The sequence below is a fragment of the Cyprinus carpio genome, chromosome B2 (genome assembly GCF_018340385.1).
Source record: "Cyprinus carpio isolate SPL01 chromosome B2, ASM1834038v1, whole genome shotgun sequence".
Lineage (NCBI taxonomy): Eukaryota > Metazoa > Chordata > Actinopteri > Cypriniformes > Cyprinidae > Cyprinus > Cyprinus carpio.
Genome location: NC_056598.1, coordinates 13,280,636 through 13,297,654, shown reverse-complemented (window position 1 = coordinate 13,297,654; position 17,019 = coordinate 13,280,636). Strand labels below are relative to the sequence as shown.

General features: G+C 41.4%; 1 protein-coding gene across 3 annotated transcripts in view; it reads left to right on the top strand.

Annotated features, from left to right (window-relative positions):
- The window catches only part of LOC109059637 (chromodomain-helicase-DNA-binding protein 7-like), a 52,641-nt gene that overhangs the window by 6,068 nt on the left and 29,554 nt on the right, over positions 1 to 17,019 (top strand). For all 3 annotated transcript variants that reach the window (XM_042718124.1, XM_042718122.1, XM_042718123.1), the window contains one exon: positions 11,344 to 13,352. In XM_042718124.1, the coding sequence (XP_042574058.1) occupies positions 11,520 to 13,352 (1,833 nt within the window). In that variant the 5' untranslated portion in view covers positions 11,344 to 11,519. The remainder of the gene's footprint in view (positions 1 to 11,343; positions 13,353 to 17,019) is intronic.

Genomic DNA, 17,019 nt, shown 5'->3' with positions numbered 1-17,019 from the left:
TCATCGGATGCCCATTTTCCACAAGTTGATATGATTCTTTAGGGTCTTAATGAAAAGTTTGTAACATAGTTGGGTTAAAATTTCTCAATGGTAGTATAAAACAGTTTTTACCCATTCAAAAACAGCTCTGTTAACAGCACGCTATTTTATAGCATTCAGCTTTAAATGCAAAAGAGCTCTGTGATTTGCAAAGACTCATTAAAAAAACCTTACTCTAACATCTTCTGGAGGTAAAGCTGGATCAAGAATGATCTGCGCGAACATAAACACATTTACATAGATCGGGGGCGCATTCCATTGCTTCCCATTCATTAACTATGAACTAATCTGTTCCGCCACAGTTTCACAATAAATGTAAAGATACATTTATACTACTCATTATAACATAAAAGTTCTTTAATGTTGAGTTTCACGCCAATGTTTTGGCTAAGTATCCGTCCAGCGAATTAAAACCGACAGTGTAATATGACTTATCAAGTCTGTTTGCGCTGCCTGTTTCAAAGTGAAGTGCACACTTTGCGCCCTCGATCAGCTTGTGATCCAGTGTTTTCAGCATCTCAGAGTCCGTTCACAGTGAATGCAGTGAACTCCGTTATTGAATATGCCGTGAGTTTAGCGCACGTTTGGGAACGCAACGGCCACCAGTTGTGCTTTCACATTTGCATAATTTTCAACTTTTTAATGGGCGAATGTTTACAGTATTTTTTTTTTTTAATTAGTAATGTTTGTAAACCTGTTTTCCGCCAAAATAAAAGCTCAAGGGTTTATCTCTGGCCTAAAATGTATGTCACGTCACTTTTTTCACTCACTTTTTAAATGAACAGATACGCAAAGAAAAAAACTGGACAGTTGGGGTGGAATGGTTCGCACGCACTAGGACTGCGGTTCAACTAAAATCTGACAACGAATCTGTAATATGGTTTGCTATAAATAACACGTAAAACAAACAGGGTTTGGCTAATGTATGTTTCTGTTGATGGATGTGCATTCTGGCGCATTTTTTTCCAGTACATTACAACAACAGCGATGAGGGGAGAAAAAAAAAAACCTGGACGAACCTTTCACACTTGTTCAATGCGAATGGCGTATGCTGGAATATGAGGAGTCATTTATTTCGTCATCAGCCTGGTGCTGATATCGCGCGTGCACTGATGAGACCTGAACAGCACATGCTGATGTCTGTGTTTAAACTTAAGTCATTTAAGCTTTGCCAGTTTAAACATTTAAGGGCCAGAGAACGCGAGCTTGCGCGCAGTGAGAAGATTTGTTCGTGCGCTAATCTGAAGTGCGTAAATCCGCGCCTCAGAACATGTGCAGATATTAAGATCTCTCTGAAGTATTGTTTAAATGGACAAATTCACACAAAAATTGTCAAAATGCCTGTTTTGGTAAGTATCCTATAGCAGACATAGCCGGCTGAACGTACTGTATCAGTGCATTCTCTTAAAGTGCAGCACTTTCTTAATATTAATCAAATGGCAACAACAAAGAAATCAATCACTGCTCTTGATTGAATAGCTTTTGTAACTTTAATAAAGATTCATCTTTAATTTATACAGTCAAATATGCAATGCTGTTTTACACTTCATTACTTTAAATGTTATTTAGAAGAATGTGGTTAACCAAACAGTTGCTGGTTCCAACTGACTTATTTTTTATTTTATTTATTTTCTATCAAAGTTAGTGTGGACCAGCTACTTTTGGGTTACCCACATTCTTTAAAATATTATTTTTTGTGTTCAGCACAACTAAGAAATTAATACAGGTTTGGGACAACATGTGTGTGAGTAAATGATAACAGAAATGTAATTTTTGAGTGAACTGTTCCTTTAATGACAATCGGCAGCATGTTTACCCACATGAAAAATTCTTTGTCCTGTCCATATTGCACCAAAATGCGACACTGCACTCCCTTGGGTCCACAGCAACACAACCGCCACGCGTAAAGTCGATTGGATGAACGGTTCTCGACATAATAAAAATGCAAACAGACAGACAGATATTCCTGCCTTTATTACACTGTGTCTGCACCGGATGTGACAGTTGTCATGTCGCGCCACAACAGCTAAAGTCTATAATGGACACGACAAAGCGACCGTTGAAAATCATTTGAAATTTGCGTCAGTGTGTCATAAATGGAATGCAGCAGCAGTTTACTGTGGGGAATTTGTTGCGCTGCATCCAGTAATTGTAGTATCGATTATTATTTTGAGTTATTTTGAATGATTTGTGATGAATTTTTGTTATAGTTAATTGTTTTTATAGTTTTTTTACATGCCATTTACCGTAGACATGGTGTTAGGAATCATTAGTTGTTTTCCCTTATAAGGATTCATGTTTCCGGCACACCCCCTAACTCCAAGCCCCACCGCCCCAGCCGATGTCATTGCCATCGCGATGTTTCACTGTAGACATCGTCCGATGCCAAATTTGTAGACACCCCCCCCCCCCCCCCAAAAAAATCTAGTATAGACCAATTTGGAGTAGACGTCACAGGTACGTCACTTGCAGCTGTGCGCGCATTGTGGTGGCAGAAAAACACTGGGATGAAGTGTAGGGAAACGGGTAAAATCCATGGAATAAGAGTAAAAATGTATTGTTGTGCCTTTGGATGTCAGAATCGGAATGCAAATCATTTTTATATAATACTGTCGTCAAAGATGCCATTTGAAGCTAAGCGCAGACATTTAAACAGACAGACTATGGATGACACCTGCTATGATTACCTTACTTTTAAAGCATAAATTTGATTTAAACAATGTCTATATAATATTTTCATAGGGGACATATTGTATTAGCCTTACAGTTGAAATACACGGATGAAATACTATTTAAACCTATAACATTTTACATAACATTTACCTATTTTGTCACAATTCTGACTTTTTTTTTTTCTTGCAAATGCAAGTTTATACCTCCTAGTTGGGACTTTATAACTTGATTCAACTCAACAATTGCAAGTTTGTCTGTTCTGAGGGAAAAAAACAGAAGTGTGGGATTATAAACTAAAAAGAATGACAAGTTGAATTTTCTTACCAGAATTGAGAGATAATCTCAAACTTAAAATTATATTTTTTTATTCTTTTATTCCATGGCTTGTATAGACTGCTATGTTAAAACTCTCATTTTCTGCCACCAGATAGGCTTCTCCCAAGTCATCACTGTTTGCAAACACTGAAATTGGTCTATATTGATATGGCAGTGCCAGAACTGCAGCTGATAGAATATGTGCCGTAGCACAATGCTACAATATTTCTTCAAAAGCAGATTGTGGAGACATTTTTATTTTCCACGATCAAAAATCATCATATCGAACACCCCTTCTAACAAACCAAGATAATGTCATTGTAGCTTTTTGAATTCTTTGTCCAGTATGCATGCACATTAGACTACAGTTAATTCTTAATTGCACACTGGCTGCTTCGCTGTATGCTTGCTCAGAGACAAAAGTGTAAATAGCCTTTAAATATATTTGATTTTGTCCATATATACATGACACGAAAAGAGAAGATGAATGCTAGCTTAAGCAAAAAGCTGCCGTACTTTGATTGTAACTGCTTATGTAAACGGGCTTTTTGTCATAGAAATGGACTGAGAAGTTTGAACTGACCAGCAGATCGCATGATCAGCATGGTGGCTCTTGAGAATACTCCAGATATGCTTTGCCAGCATGAGTTATTCTCAATGAGGGGTAGGGAATTGTGGCAATAACTTCCCCGAGTGGACCTTTATTCAGATTTATTATGCAGCACAGTTGTCTCACAGTAAACCACACTTTTCACATGCCCTAGGCTTTTTACTAGGGATCGACCGATATACATTTTTCAGGGCCGATGCCGATACCGATTATTACAGATCAAGGAGACCGATAACCGATATTTTGAACCGATATGTGTCTTGTGTAAAAATGAAAATTAATGTCAAAATTAAGAATAAAAAGGCCTCTGACAAAGACTCTCTTTAAATTATTTTAACACATCTTTAATTCTGAGAACTGTTCATAATAACAACATTAATATTAATAATAACAACAAACATAAAAAAGTGCTGGGAGCATCCATCAGCAGCATTCTGTAAACTAAGTAAAACTTGCATCCATCAGCAGCATCCTATAAACAAAGTAAAACTTAAAGCAAATTTAAACAGCAACAAATGAACAAATAATGGTAAATAAATGTAATCTCTCTCTCTCTCTCTCTATCTATCTATCTATCTATCTATATGTATGTGTGTGTGTGTGTTATATTTAGCATTTTATTTGCAACCCAGAATTGCATTAAAATCACACACAACCCATATTGTAATAGTGTTTTTTTTTTTTTTTTTTTTTTTGATGTGTAAAATGTTTGTTTGACTGTTTATCACGGCGATACAAACTAGGAAGTATATACGACAGCGTCATCCAGAAACGTGCAATGTGAGATTATTGACAATTTACGTTATTAGCATAGGGTTATTAGCAGGGTGCGATTTGTCAAATAAACAAAGGGGGGGATGCTTTTGAAAAATTTTATGAAATGTTTTTAATACGACGGAAATTGTGTATTTAGTGTGATCTCAGTTTAATATAAAAACATTGTAAGCCTACGTTAGGCCTATTAATTGTAATGATTTAATGTCCACGGTTATTCAAACAACAAATTACATCGAGGAAAGCGAGCAAAGAACACAACGGAGCTTTTTGAAACTCCGAATAAGTTAAACCATTGCGTCGCAAAATGATTCACTGTTTTGATGCGCTTCAATCGGATCGCGTATCGCGAATCATTTGATTCAGATCTGGACGTCAGAGTGGGTTTGCATGATGTTTTTATCCCCACCGGGGATAAAAGTTATTCAGCAGAGGCAGGGATGCATAGACCAGAAGGGGGTAAATCCCCCCATCCCCCCGGCAAATCGCACCCTGGTTATTAGTCAAATGAGAGAGCGCGGGCCGCGGAGATAACTAAATCAGGAATAGGGAGCTCGCGCGTCGCGTCAGGGCGTCAGAGCTCGCGCTTGATGCCCTTTCAGCTCTTCAAAATTGCATAATGGTAATTCTGAATCTGTATGATAAATTATTTTGCAATCATGTTAGAATAAAGCAACATTTCTCCAAATATGCGCAATTTATTTGAGCCCTAACGGAACGGACGCTGTTCAGTGAAGCTATGTGAACAACACAAAAAAAAAAACCGCAGCAGACGTGAGTGAATTCATTCGTGTTGATAATCTATTCACAATATAACGTTAAGCTGGCCGAATGGAAGTAGGTTTTAGTTTCACTATCTCAGCACTGATGTGATGATCCGTTAAAGCATATAACTGCAATGACGGACATTGACCGGGAATTCACGGTATAATAACTGAACGGGGCTTGTCATCATAAATCGATTATATTTAGGTGTTTTGCAACTTCAGTGTAGTGATTTATTGCAACTTCAGGAACGTTTACTGCATTCTTACCTTCGAGAGATAACTTATTGATGTGTGATGATGATCACTGAAGCAGCTCCTGTGCTTTAGGTGTGAGAGCGGAACATTTTCCAGCCGTGCCAGCCGTATTGATTGGCCAGGCTCGTGACTCCCAACAAATCAGACGGACGATGGGCGGGGCTTAGTCTAGGCCACAGAGCGGTGCGCCCTGACTGAGGTGGCTGGATCAGTGCCAGATCGTGCATTTCAAAATAAAATGGTTTTATCGGCAAATCGGTTTTGAAAATGGCCGATGCCGATAACAAAAAAAATGCTTAATATCGGCGCCGATAATCGGCCACGCCGATAATCGGTCGACCCCTACTTTTTACCCAATGTATCTTAGGCTATGAATCACAGTAATCACAGGAGGATGTTGTAATGTTGCCAGAGTATTTGTTACTCACCCAGTACATTGTTTTAAAATCGTACATTGTAACTCAAAATGTCATGATTAAAAGACAGATTATGACTCTACAATGGTGTTATTCCTGATTTTTCACAGCCTTAATATGGCAATGCATGGTTTTTAAAAGCCAGATTCTCTTTTCTTACAGAATTGATTGGTGCAAACAAATCAGAAGTGCCTCTGCTTCCTCTAAAGGGATCAAAATGTTATTTATTTCACAGATGGTGATCTTGTCTTTTTCTAGAACTTCTGTCAAAAATTTTATATTTTCCTAGGCTTCTTGTTTCTTTTCAGGGCCGGAACAATCTAAACAATTTTTACAAATTCAGCCCTTAAATTTTTTACCTTTACCAGTGAAACTTTTCCATTAGGCTTTTATCTTAGATGCAAGTATTGTACGTAGCTTAAACATTTGTTTTGACCTGACAAGGTTATTTTAATTGCGTTATGTGTATTTGTGGTTGTAATTGGCTGCATCTTCACTTGTTCCACACGTTCTGCCCTCTGGTCAGGGGCAAGCCTGGCCACCCACTTGCTGTGGTTATTCTGTGAGTAACTGTGTACGTCATAATGCTCTTGCTCTATGGCTTGTGCTCCTCCTGAGGGGTGTGGTGCTCCAGAAGGAGCTGGTCTGGCACTCCGCCACATCTGTCACTCTCAGAAGAGAATTGGGTGAACGGTCAGCCTGCCGGCTTAGACGCCAAATCTGATCATAGGGATTCAAATTTGCGGCTTTTGGCATGGCTCTGTAGGATCTCCCACCCTCCCCCGCAGATGCAGCAAGAGTAGTGTAGTACTCTGGTGAATAGGGACTGATTTATGGCTGTGGTGCTTAGAATCCTCTTCCTGCTTTTAACTAGAGCTGTGAGGAGATTAAAGCTGTGGTGCTGTCACCCACAGGCAGACATCTCTCCTCCTTCCAATCACTCCACTATTAAAGGGTTACTCCACCCCAAAATGAAAATTTGGTCATTAATCACTTACCCCATGTCATTCCAAACCCATAAAAGCTTCGTTCGTCTCGAAACACAATTTAAGATATTTTGGATGAAAACCAGGATGCTTGTGACTGTTCCATTGACTGCCAGGAAAATTACACTGTCAAGAAGAGATGTTCACAAGTCTTTCACCTAGAGTCAAGTCTCAAGTCTTTGGTCACAAGTCAGAGTCGAGTCTCAAGTAATATTAATGGCTTGCTAAAAAAATCTTGTTCAGGATCCTTATGTATTGAAATCTTCCTATTTACAAAGCTATTTTATAAGCTCTAGACAAAATGTATATTCTATGATCTGCTTTGTTAAAAAAAAAAAAAAAATTGGTGCTAAGATGTAAGGTTATCATTAGGGTTGGAAACCAGGAACAGGTTCTTATTCAGAACCGGTTCTGTTCTTTGAAAAGAACCAGAACCATGAGCAAGTTTCGGTTCCGAAAAGGGTTCTGGTGTAACGCGTGATCACGCGCTGTGAGCAGCCTTCCGCCTGTGTTCTGATAATTCTGCTTTTCCCGTAAAGGATGTCACAAATAATAGAAACACCACCCTGACTCTTTAATTACTGAGCACATTGTTTCCAATGACACGCATTCCACAGATGCACCGCGTCGCGTCTTTAACTGCCGAACACATCGTTTCCTACAACGGTACACGCACTCGCACCTTTAAAACTGTGCACGCTGTTTTGTTTGACTGTACATGTACCAGCAGCGTGTTAAATTAAATTACATTATATTTGTCCCATATTTTCATTAATTTACATAATGACTTCAACTTGGACCACTAAATAAATAGACTGCTATTATGTAAGTATGAGGGTTAGATTATTTAGTGTACAGCTCATTTCAAGAGTGATAAAGTGATAGGAAATATTTATTTTCATGCATTTCAAATGTTTAAAAATGTGGAAACCACTCATTGCATCACACCATCTCCTGACTGCATTATTATTTGTAAAATTATGAAGTGTGTGTATACATGGTTATAAATATAACAGTTTATATTTCATTCATTTAGGGAAATTAACAAGTGTCTATTTGGCCCTATTTGGCCAACCAGCTTATTCCTGCTTGAAAAGCAAAATGTTATTGATAGTGTAAAAAAAAATCAACTTTAAAGCACATGCTGATTGATGTACTAGCATTACTCAACATTACTTACTTCCTTCCAGCAACACTACATTCAATGAAGGTAAAACAGTAAAAAACAAAATAATAGTTCATTTAAATGGAACCAGAATTGGAACCGGAAAATTTCTAACAATATCCAACCCTACTTATGAAGATCCATATACTGTAAAATATGTTGAATTTTGACATTGCCAACCTTTGAATTAAATTGACAGTAAGTAATAAACATTACTGGTCATTGAGTGGTTGAGTATTGTGCATTTTTCCTTACCACTATTTTTTAATAGTTGTTTAATGATTTTAATGGAACCAGAACCGGAAAATTTCTAATGATTCCCAACCCTAGTTATCATACGTCCAGCCTGTTGTTTATAGGCTATGTTCTAATCCATTACCATGTTCAAAACGGTTTTTCTGTAATGAAATTCTATGATAAGAGTCTGATCTACCATGACACACAAGGAAATATGTGACACAGATGTTACAAAACCATATTAATAAAGTATTTATTTTATAAGTCAGGGGTATTAAATTAAAGTTCCAAGGCGTGACCTCTATATTTTCTTCCAAGCAGAGGTCTGAGAAAAAAAACAAAAAAACAATAGGCCTAAATACGTTTTTACACGTATTGCATTTTTACATAGATACATGTGGGGGGCTGTATGACAGAAAAAATACTGTTTCTGTTCAGGGTTTTCCTCCTGAAATCTATCCTATTTTAATATTTTAGCCTACTTGAAAGTATTATCTACTAAAAACAATGTAGCTACAATAATCAAAACATTCTCATCTTGAGCAGAAAAGATAACTCGCAGTAGTATGAAAAATAACTATATTTGCAGTATTTTTGTTTTCTGCTGTGTTTTGTTGTTTCTGTTGTTGTTAAAATAACTGCGTAATCCGCGGCTCTAAACTTGGCGCGCGTCCGGAGAGAGAGAGAAAGCTCACTCGAATAAAGTGTATTTGGCTTTTGATAAAAATATTAGAGGATATAGCGCTGAAAGATACTTACCATATACGACCCTGAGTGCTTGTTATGTGATCCGCTGCGCTGTTTTGATGCGCTGCTCACTTAAAATGGTGCTGTTACAGCTCGCGATTCTGATGGGTGCCGGGGTGTCTTCTTAATATCAGTTATACAAGTATTTAAGTATAAAAGACTCAAGTTGCTTTGAAAATATTCCTGAGTCCTTATCGAGTCAAGTCTGGAGTCATTCCAGGTTGAGTCTGGGTCAAGTCTTTTAAAAATGCAACTCGAGTGCGACCCGAGTCCGAGTCACTAACTTGAGTGCCCATCTCTGCTGTCAAAGTCCAGAAAAGTATGAAAGACATCGTCAGAATAGTCCATCTGCCATCAGTGGTTCAACCTTAACGTTATGAAGCGACAAGAATACTTTTTCTAAGAAAGAAAATAAAAATAACTTTATTCAACAATTCGTCTCCTCTGTGTCTCTCTGCATCACTGTAGCGCCATTTTGGATAATATCTGCTGTGGACAAAAGCAGCGTACGCTCTTCTCTGCCAGTCGCGATGCACGGATGTGCTGTTTTCGTTCAAATCAAAACGCAAATAAACATAGAAAACATATCCTTGTGTCGCAGCTGACACAGAATAGCTTATGCAGTTTGTGTTCAGCAGATATTCTCCAAATTGGCGTTACAGTGATGCGCAGAGACACAGAGGAGACAAATTGTTGAATAAAGTTATGTTTGTTTTCTTCGCATACAATAAGTATTCTCGTCGCAACTATTCTGACGATGTCTTTCATGCTTTTCTGGACCTTAGCAGTGTATTTTACTTGGCAGTCTTTAGGACAGTCACAAGCCTCCCGGTTTTCATCCAAAATATCTCAAATTGTGTTCTGAAGACGACCGAAGCTTTTATGGGTTTGGAACGACATGGGGGTAAGTGATTAATGACGCTTCATTTTAGGGTGGAGTATCCCTTTAAGATTAGCTGTGATTGTAATGGTCAGCCTGTGTCATCACCTTTAGGGCTTTGGGACAAAAAAAGTTAGGGATAGCCCACTTCAAAGAGATTCCTTGCTTTTTTTTATTTTTAAACTGATGGGCTTTTTCCTTAACAGTGGAATGAATATTTGTGCTGGTCTACTGGTTTTGGTGAAGTTGTGTAAGTCTGTAACATTTATTTGCTTTGTGGTTTGTAGCAGTGACTGTATACTATGATATTGCCTTACAGGAAGTCTTGACTCCTGCCATGCTGCATGACCACTAGCTCATTATGAATTTATCTAGTTTTACTCACTCTTGTCACCCTAGTTTATGGCCGGAAAGGGTAATTTGTTTTTTTTTGTCTGTCATTTAGTGTCATAGTGCTGTATAGCAATGAACTGTGAAGTTTCATATCCTCAGAACTTTTGTGGCACAGTTTTTTCTCTCTCTCTCTTTTTTTTTCAAGGATGCCTAAAATGCAACAAGCTTGTTTTTCAGTGTGGCTCTTTGATCCTTAGATTATGCTGGTCAGTATAGATTTCCACCAGAATAATTTTAGCAGCCATGTGGAGAGGTTTAGAGAGGAAATTTGGGGGTTGGGTGAAGGAGGACCTGGATGGGAGGAGCTTGAGATGGGGGTGGAAAATGTTTCTTGTGGGGTAGCTGAAGTTTAGGCGACGCATTCCTCGCCCACTCCCCGCTCATATATGCGTAACACCCCCTACGTGTGCATATTCACTCACTAACTCATATACTCACATGGAGGTAGTTGTGGTTGAGTAGGACATCTTAGCAGGCTGCATTTTCCCCCACCCTTGCCTGGTGTATCTCACATCTACTTAATTCCCCCTGCTCATCTGATTACCTTGCATTTGGGACAAGTTGGTTAGGTATGCAAAGTGTGTATTAATTTATACCTTGCTCATACTCCTTAAATGCTTCAGAATGCAGGCTGCAACAGGGCTGGTTTTAAGACTTGGCTTCAGCAGGTGGGCTGCCTGCTTGTGTTCCTACATCTGCCTGCCTGGTCTGGCAGCTGCTGTTGTTTAACTACCACTGCTTCTGCTGCTGCCTCACTCTAAACTCTTTTGTTCTTTCCCCAGCATCAACGAATTGTAAAGAATGAATGAATTTAGGCTTGGTGCCTGTGTGTGTTGGCCCTTTTGTTTGGAAGCAGAAGGAACAGAGGGTGGGGGCTAGGATCAAAGGTTGGCAAAGAGTCGGTTACAACTGATTTAACTGCAAAAAAAAAAAAAACAACAGTCTCAACACCCTTCAACTGTGGTATCTCTCAACAGCTGTGACTCACTGGCTGAAAATTTAATAAAGAATGGTTAAAGTGAACAAAATGGGCTTTCACCTAGAGCTATTTGTGTTAATACTCCCTCTCTCTCTCTTCCTCCCCAGGTCCTGTAACCTGACTTTGCCTGACGCTGCGTTCTCTGAGAGAATTAAGGAAATATGGAGTGACATGCTGCAGATTAGTTAGCGGATTAGTGGCTTTGAGGACATCCACCTCTGTGTGAGCACACATTCCCTGTCCTGCTTCTGAAGCTCGGCTGCACAGCAGGAGCACTGCAGCCATGGCTGACCCAGGCATGATGAGCCTCTTCGGAGATGATGGGAATCTGTTCTCTGATGAGTTGGAGGGCCTGGGGGACTGTGGCTACCCCCAAGGTCAGGCAAATCCAATGAGTCAACAGATGCCCCATGAGCACCAAGGCTACGGGCAGCTCCCCTCTTCTCTTCAACTCTCCTCACCTGTTGTACCTGGACAGGCCAAGCTTGGCCACCATTTTGACCACTTCAATCAGTATGAGCAGCCCAAGATGCATCCAATGGACCAGCAGGGGGGCCGGATGATGGGGAACGGACCAGTTAATGGCATGACCTCCCCTCATTCCCTCTATCATGGTGCTCTGCCAGGTGCGGGAGGGTCTGCAGGGCATCATGTCTACCCGGGAGCACAAGGAGAAGGCCGGAGCCAGTCATTCTCAGATGGGGGAAATGCGTGGGGCACTCAAGCGATGCAGGTGCCTGATCAAGCTAGACCCGCTTTCCAGCAGCAACCTCCACAAGCCTCGTCTCATCAGCACGGCCCTGCTGGACCACAGGGACATGCCCACCAAATGGGCTCTTTTATCGCCCGCGGTGACTATACCATGCACAGCCACAACCAGACGCAAACACCTCCCAGAATGAACCACTTTCCCCAAGGCCTCCCTCAGGAAGCCAATCATTTCATGGGTCACGTGGGAACGACTCAGAATCCCGGTATGTCGGGACCCTCCATGCGTCACCCAGCACAGCCTCCTCAGCAGCATCAGCAACCCAGTCAACAATTTCTCCACAGGCCTGGCCAGGGTCCGGTTCATCCGGAGTCTGTAGCCAGCCACAACCCCCAGTTCCCACAAAGCCCTTCAAGACAGCAGCAGCAGCAGCAACAACAGCCGCAGCAGCAAGTCATGGGTGGAAGACCCCACCAAAACATGGGATATAATATGCACAACCAGCAAGTCCCTTCCAACACTGTAAACAGCTCAGGGCAGTACCCTCCCTATCCTTCGTACGGCAACCTTAATCAGGGATTAGCCAATACTTCAGGGATGAGTCCCAACTTGAGCCTTACCACCAGCAGCAACAGCAACCCTAATGCTCCCGTGACCCAGGTGCAGCGCTACCCTGCCCCAACGGGGCCTCAGCGCTACCCCACACCTGGGTCTCTACAGGGACCAATGCACCAGCAGCCCATTCATGTGAACCAAATCAACACCCAGCCTATGCATCCAGCTCAGAACCAGGGTGCAGCCCAACAGAAGCTGCAGCAGCAGCATCTACCGCCTCCACCTCAGGGATCATACGCCTCCCCTCCTTCAATGTCGCCCATGAGGAACCTGGCTACCCCTGCGGGCACGCCTCCTCCCCAGCATGGCCGCCCGCCCAGTGCGGGTTTGGTAACTGATGTGGGCGGCTACCCTGGCGTGCCGCATCAGTCTCAAGGCCCAATGGCTCATGCCCAGAGAGGAGCCTGCCCAATGAATGCAGCTCAGCAGCATCCCCACCAACAGCTGCCGTCACATCCCTCACATCCACATCCTCCACCAACCCAGATGTATGCTGCTTTGTCACCTAATCACAGGGCCACTGGCACTCAAGGAAGACCTCCAGCAGGACCGGGTCCGAACCACACAGAGCCCCAGGACCAGAGGCTGCTTGCCCAACAAGCGCAGCGCCAGCAGCTGCAGACGCCCCCATTGCCTTTCCAGCAGCAACAGCTGCAGCAGGTGCACACCCCTCCCTCGATTTCCCCATCACAGACACACCTGGCTGCACACCACCAGAGCTCCCCTCCTCAGCAGGCATGGGCACCTCCTCACCAGTCGCCTCCACCCATGCAGAAAGTGCCTCATATGCAGGTGAGTTATGCAAATGAAGCATGCCTTCCATTGCCATTAAAAGTGTTTTGGAAAGTCTATGTTGTGTAAGTGGGTGGCAGAAGGCCCATTTGAAGGTTTTTCTTAGTGGCTGTGGTGCCGCCTGTGCCCCACAAGTGTGGAAATGGATTTTTTTTACAGCTGTTTGTTTCATCCTCACTGCATATCCTGGCCCTCCCCAAGACACAGGCGCCACAGTGCTAATCTCCTAACCCCCCTCACCCCTCCCCCCTTCCCACTCTGAAGGGGAAATGCTCCCTTCCTGCTCGCAGTAAGCATCACTCTCCTCCCCCGTCTGCACTCCTTCCGTTCCCCTCTCGCTGTTGCTCGCTCTGTGTCTGCATCATTTCTGTCTCTCTCTCTCGCTCTGCTCTTTCTGTTTGCTTTGCCTGTCTCGGAGGAGTCATGCGTGAGTTAATGGCGTACAGCAGGATGCGTCCTGTTGGGAGGGTGGAGGAGGGAGCCAGTGGGAAAGGGAGGTTAGCAGCTCAATAGCTGCATGTGTCACATGCTTCTGATGCCATTAGCTTGTTTTGCTCTGAAAGCCTCTTTCTCTGGTGACCCATTCACACACAATGGCTGCTGTTATGCCAGCATGCACATCCTGCACATAGCATTTTTGTATCTCTTTATCTCACTCATACCAGCGTTGACAGCCATGGCTTGATGTCAGTGGTGGTGTCTGGCTGATTGTGAGATGATATTGAAGTTTTGTGGTTGACCTTTTAAGATCAGTTTGTATTAATTGATCCACCTCACTTGTGACCTAGATGAAGTGCATGCAGTTAAGTGTACCGCTTTCACTGTAGCTAATAAGCCATCTTGTTTTTGCCATGAGTTGCCTACATTTAATCCTAACATATTTTCTGTCTGCTATGGTGTGAATAAAAATACAGCCTATTTTTTAAATGCATGAGCTCATTGTGAACAATTCCATCTGTTCAACAAGTCATAACTGATGTTACAATGAAACAACAGACTTTTCTGGTGACTTATACTAGATGTCTCTAATCATTTAGTCCGTTTTACACTGACAAGTTCTTACAATTAACTGTAAGCTCAATATCAGATCTGTCTCTATCCAATCAACAACCTTTAAACTAGCAACCGCAATCAACAACCACTTAAAACCAAGTTCTCAGCCCTAAATGTTGATCTGTTTTACTTAGATGTCACAATTTGAAAGAAAAGATTTTGCAGTGCTTCCTCCATGACCAGTGTTGGGAAGGTTGTTTTGGAAACTGATTACTGACAGACTTTAAAAATACTTCATCACTTGAATTAAGAATTTAATTTTAAAGCACAGCCACCACTAAATCAGACTTTAGTACCTCTTTTTACTTTAAGATTGTAAGATTAATGTAAATTACAGATTTAAAATCCTAATAAAAATATAGTTTTATTGCTATGACAAATCTTTGCATAGCTATGACAGGAAAAACTGGCATCTAACAATGCCTTGTGGGAAAAAAAGGTTAATTTAAAAAATATAGAGCATACACAAGCCCAAATAAGAAATATAACAGTTATCAAATAAGCATGTGTCCTATTCGGTGTCCTAAACTCCTGAAACATTGGCGTCTCATTTTTATTTTATAGCAGTCAACGGAATTTTGGAAAGAAATCGGTCAAATCTTTTTTTGTGTGAACATATTCAGTTGTGACCAACTTTGTAATCGTTAACACTTTTATAATATACTAAATATACTAATTTAATCCCACATTTTTTCACAGTAACTGTAACAGATTAGTTACATTTATTTTTGTAATTAAATTGCATGATTCCGTTACATGCAAAAAGTTACTCCCCATCACTGATCATGACTTTAACTGTACATTTTAGACCAGCTGAGACAACATTCACTGATATCAGGATATCTCATCTAATTTCTGAAACCTGCAATGGTTTTCAAAAAAAATATTTGAGCAGGAACATAAATTGGCATTAAGTTCAGCATTCACCTCTCATGCTATAAAACTCCAGAGCCGTGTCATTCATGAGATATTGAGAGGTTTGATGAGAAATAAATGAGACCGTGACCTTTAAGTAGAGCAGTGCTTCATCTAGGGGAACAGACACTTCATTGTAGCTCCAGTCAAACTGGTACCAAGCGCAAGTGTTCACAGCATCACACTGGGCTTTAAGAACTAAAATAGAAGTGCAGATGGGAATGCATGCATGCCATGTTTATGATTCCTTTATTTCCTGTTTAGCAGTTCATGCAAGGTGCCAGCCTCCTGAGACTCTCTGCTGACAGCAGCTGCCTGCCATCTTAGTGGTTTCGCACTCTCTCTGGGTCAGATGCGAACAGAGCAGTACTTCCTAAATATTCAGCATATAGTCAGGAGGGTACGGTTGTAGGCTTGCACTTGCTGTTCTGAATTTGCGCAAACCAAATGCTGTAAAAGGAAGTTGCAACACAGAATGGGTAGCATGGCAAGTGCATAAATGTTGTAGTAACTCCTGTCTGGCCTTTTGATATGTGTTAAGCACTAACTTGCCATCATTGTCCATTTTTAAAGGTTGGTACAGCCTCAGAGCCTTATAAGTTCATGTGACAGAGATAGGAAGCCTTTGCTATACTTTGGCATAATCAAGCAGTTTTATGCTGTGGGAGCTTTATTTGTAATAGTTAGCTGCTAGTAAGTAGCTCGCCGTATCTAAGTTTTTCAGTGCCATAAATTTGTAGCTCATTTGGATGAGCCAGAAGCAGACTGAAGTTCAACAGCAGTGAGCAATGAATCTTGAAGATAAGGTTTAGCAAGGGTTAGGCTCTGTGTCTGGGAGCCAGCTTTTCATCAGATGAATTGGGTGTTAACTCACAGGTTCACCCTGCAAAAAGCCTGCCGTGCTGAGCCGAAGCGCAGTGCTCCTTCAGGGAGTATTTAGCTCACCGAGTGAGCACTTTGCCTGCTAGATTAACTGACACGTCAGTTTCCCCCTCCGAGAGATGAAATCCTATATTGAACATATTGTATTCTGGACTGCTGCTGTCGAATTAGAAATGCAGAGAGCGCGTGCGGTAGGCCTATTGTCATTCATGCAATTGATTATTGGGGAGGCTTGGCAAGAGGAGAGACATTTATCCGTTAAAGCGGTGGCAGAACGCTCGCTGTTCCAGCTGCTCTAATGATCACCGTTGAACTGGGTGTTGGGTATTTTCTGTGACCTTGCCACTGTTTGGCATGCATGGTGCACCCTTATTTCTCATGCTGTTGTTTACAGGAAATATGCATTTCATCACCACAATGATGTGGTTTTATGTAGTCTTTTGTTTTAAAAGCGAAGTGCATGGTATGCAATAAAACTCTAGACTAGAATCAACACATGGCTTATGGAGAATACACAATATTCTTTCTGATTTGCCAGGATGGAAACTGCTTTCACCAGGCCAGTTTTTTGTGTAGATGCCTTTTGAAAGCTGTAGCATATTGCATTAAATTTGCTGACGTCTAAAATGTTATGAAGTATAGATATAATTTATTAGTGTCATAATGCCTCAGTCCCATCTGCTGCAGGGACTCTGGGAAGCTGGACGCTTAGCACAGCTGCCAACATATTTCCTGTCAGTCTGTCTTTGCCATGAATGGAGAGGGGGACGGTGATAACTGCAAGGAAAAAGGCAAAACCGTTGCTGGGTTAATGCTG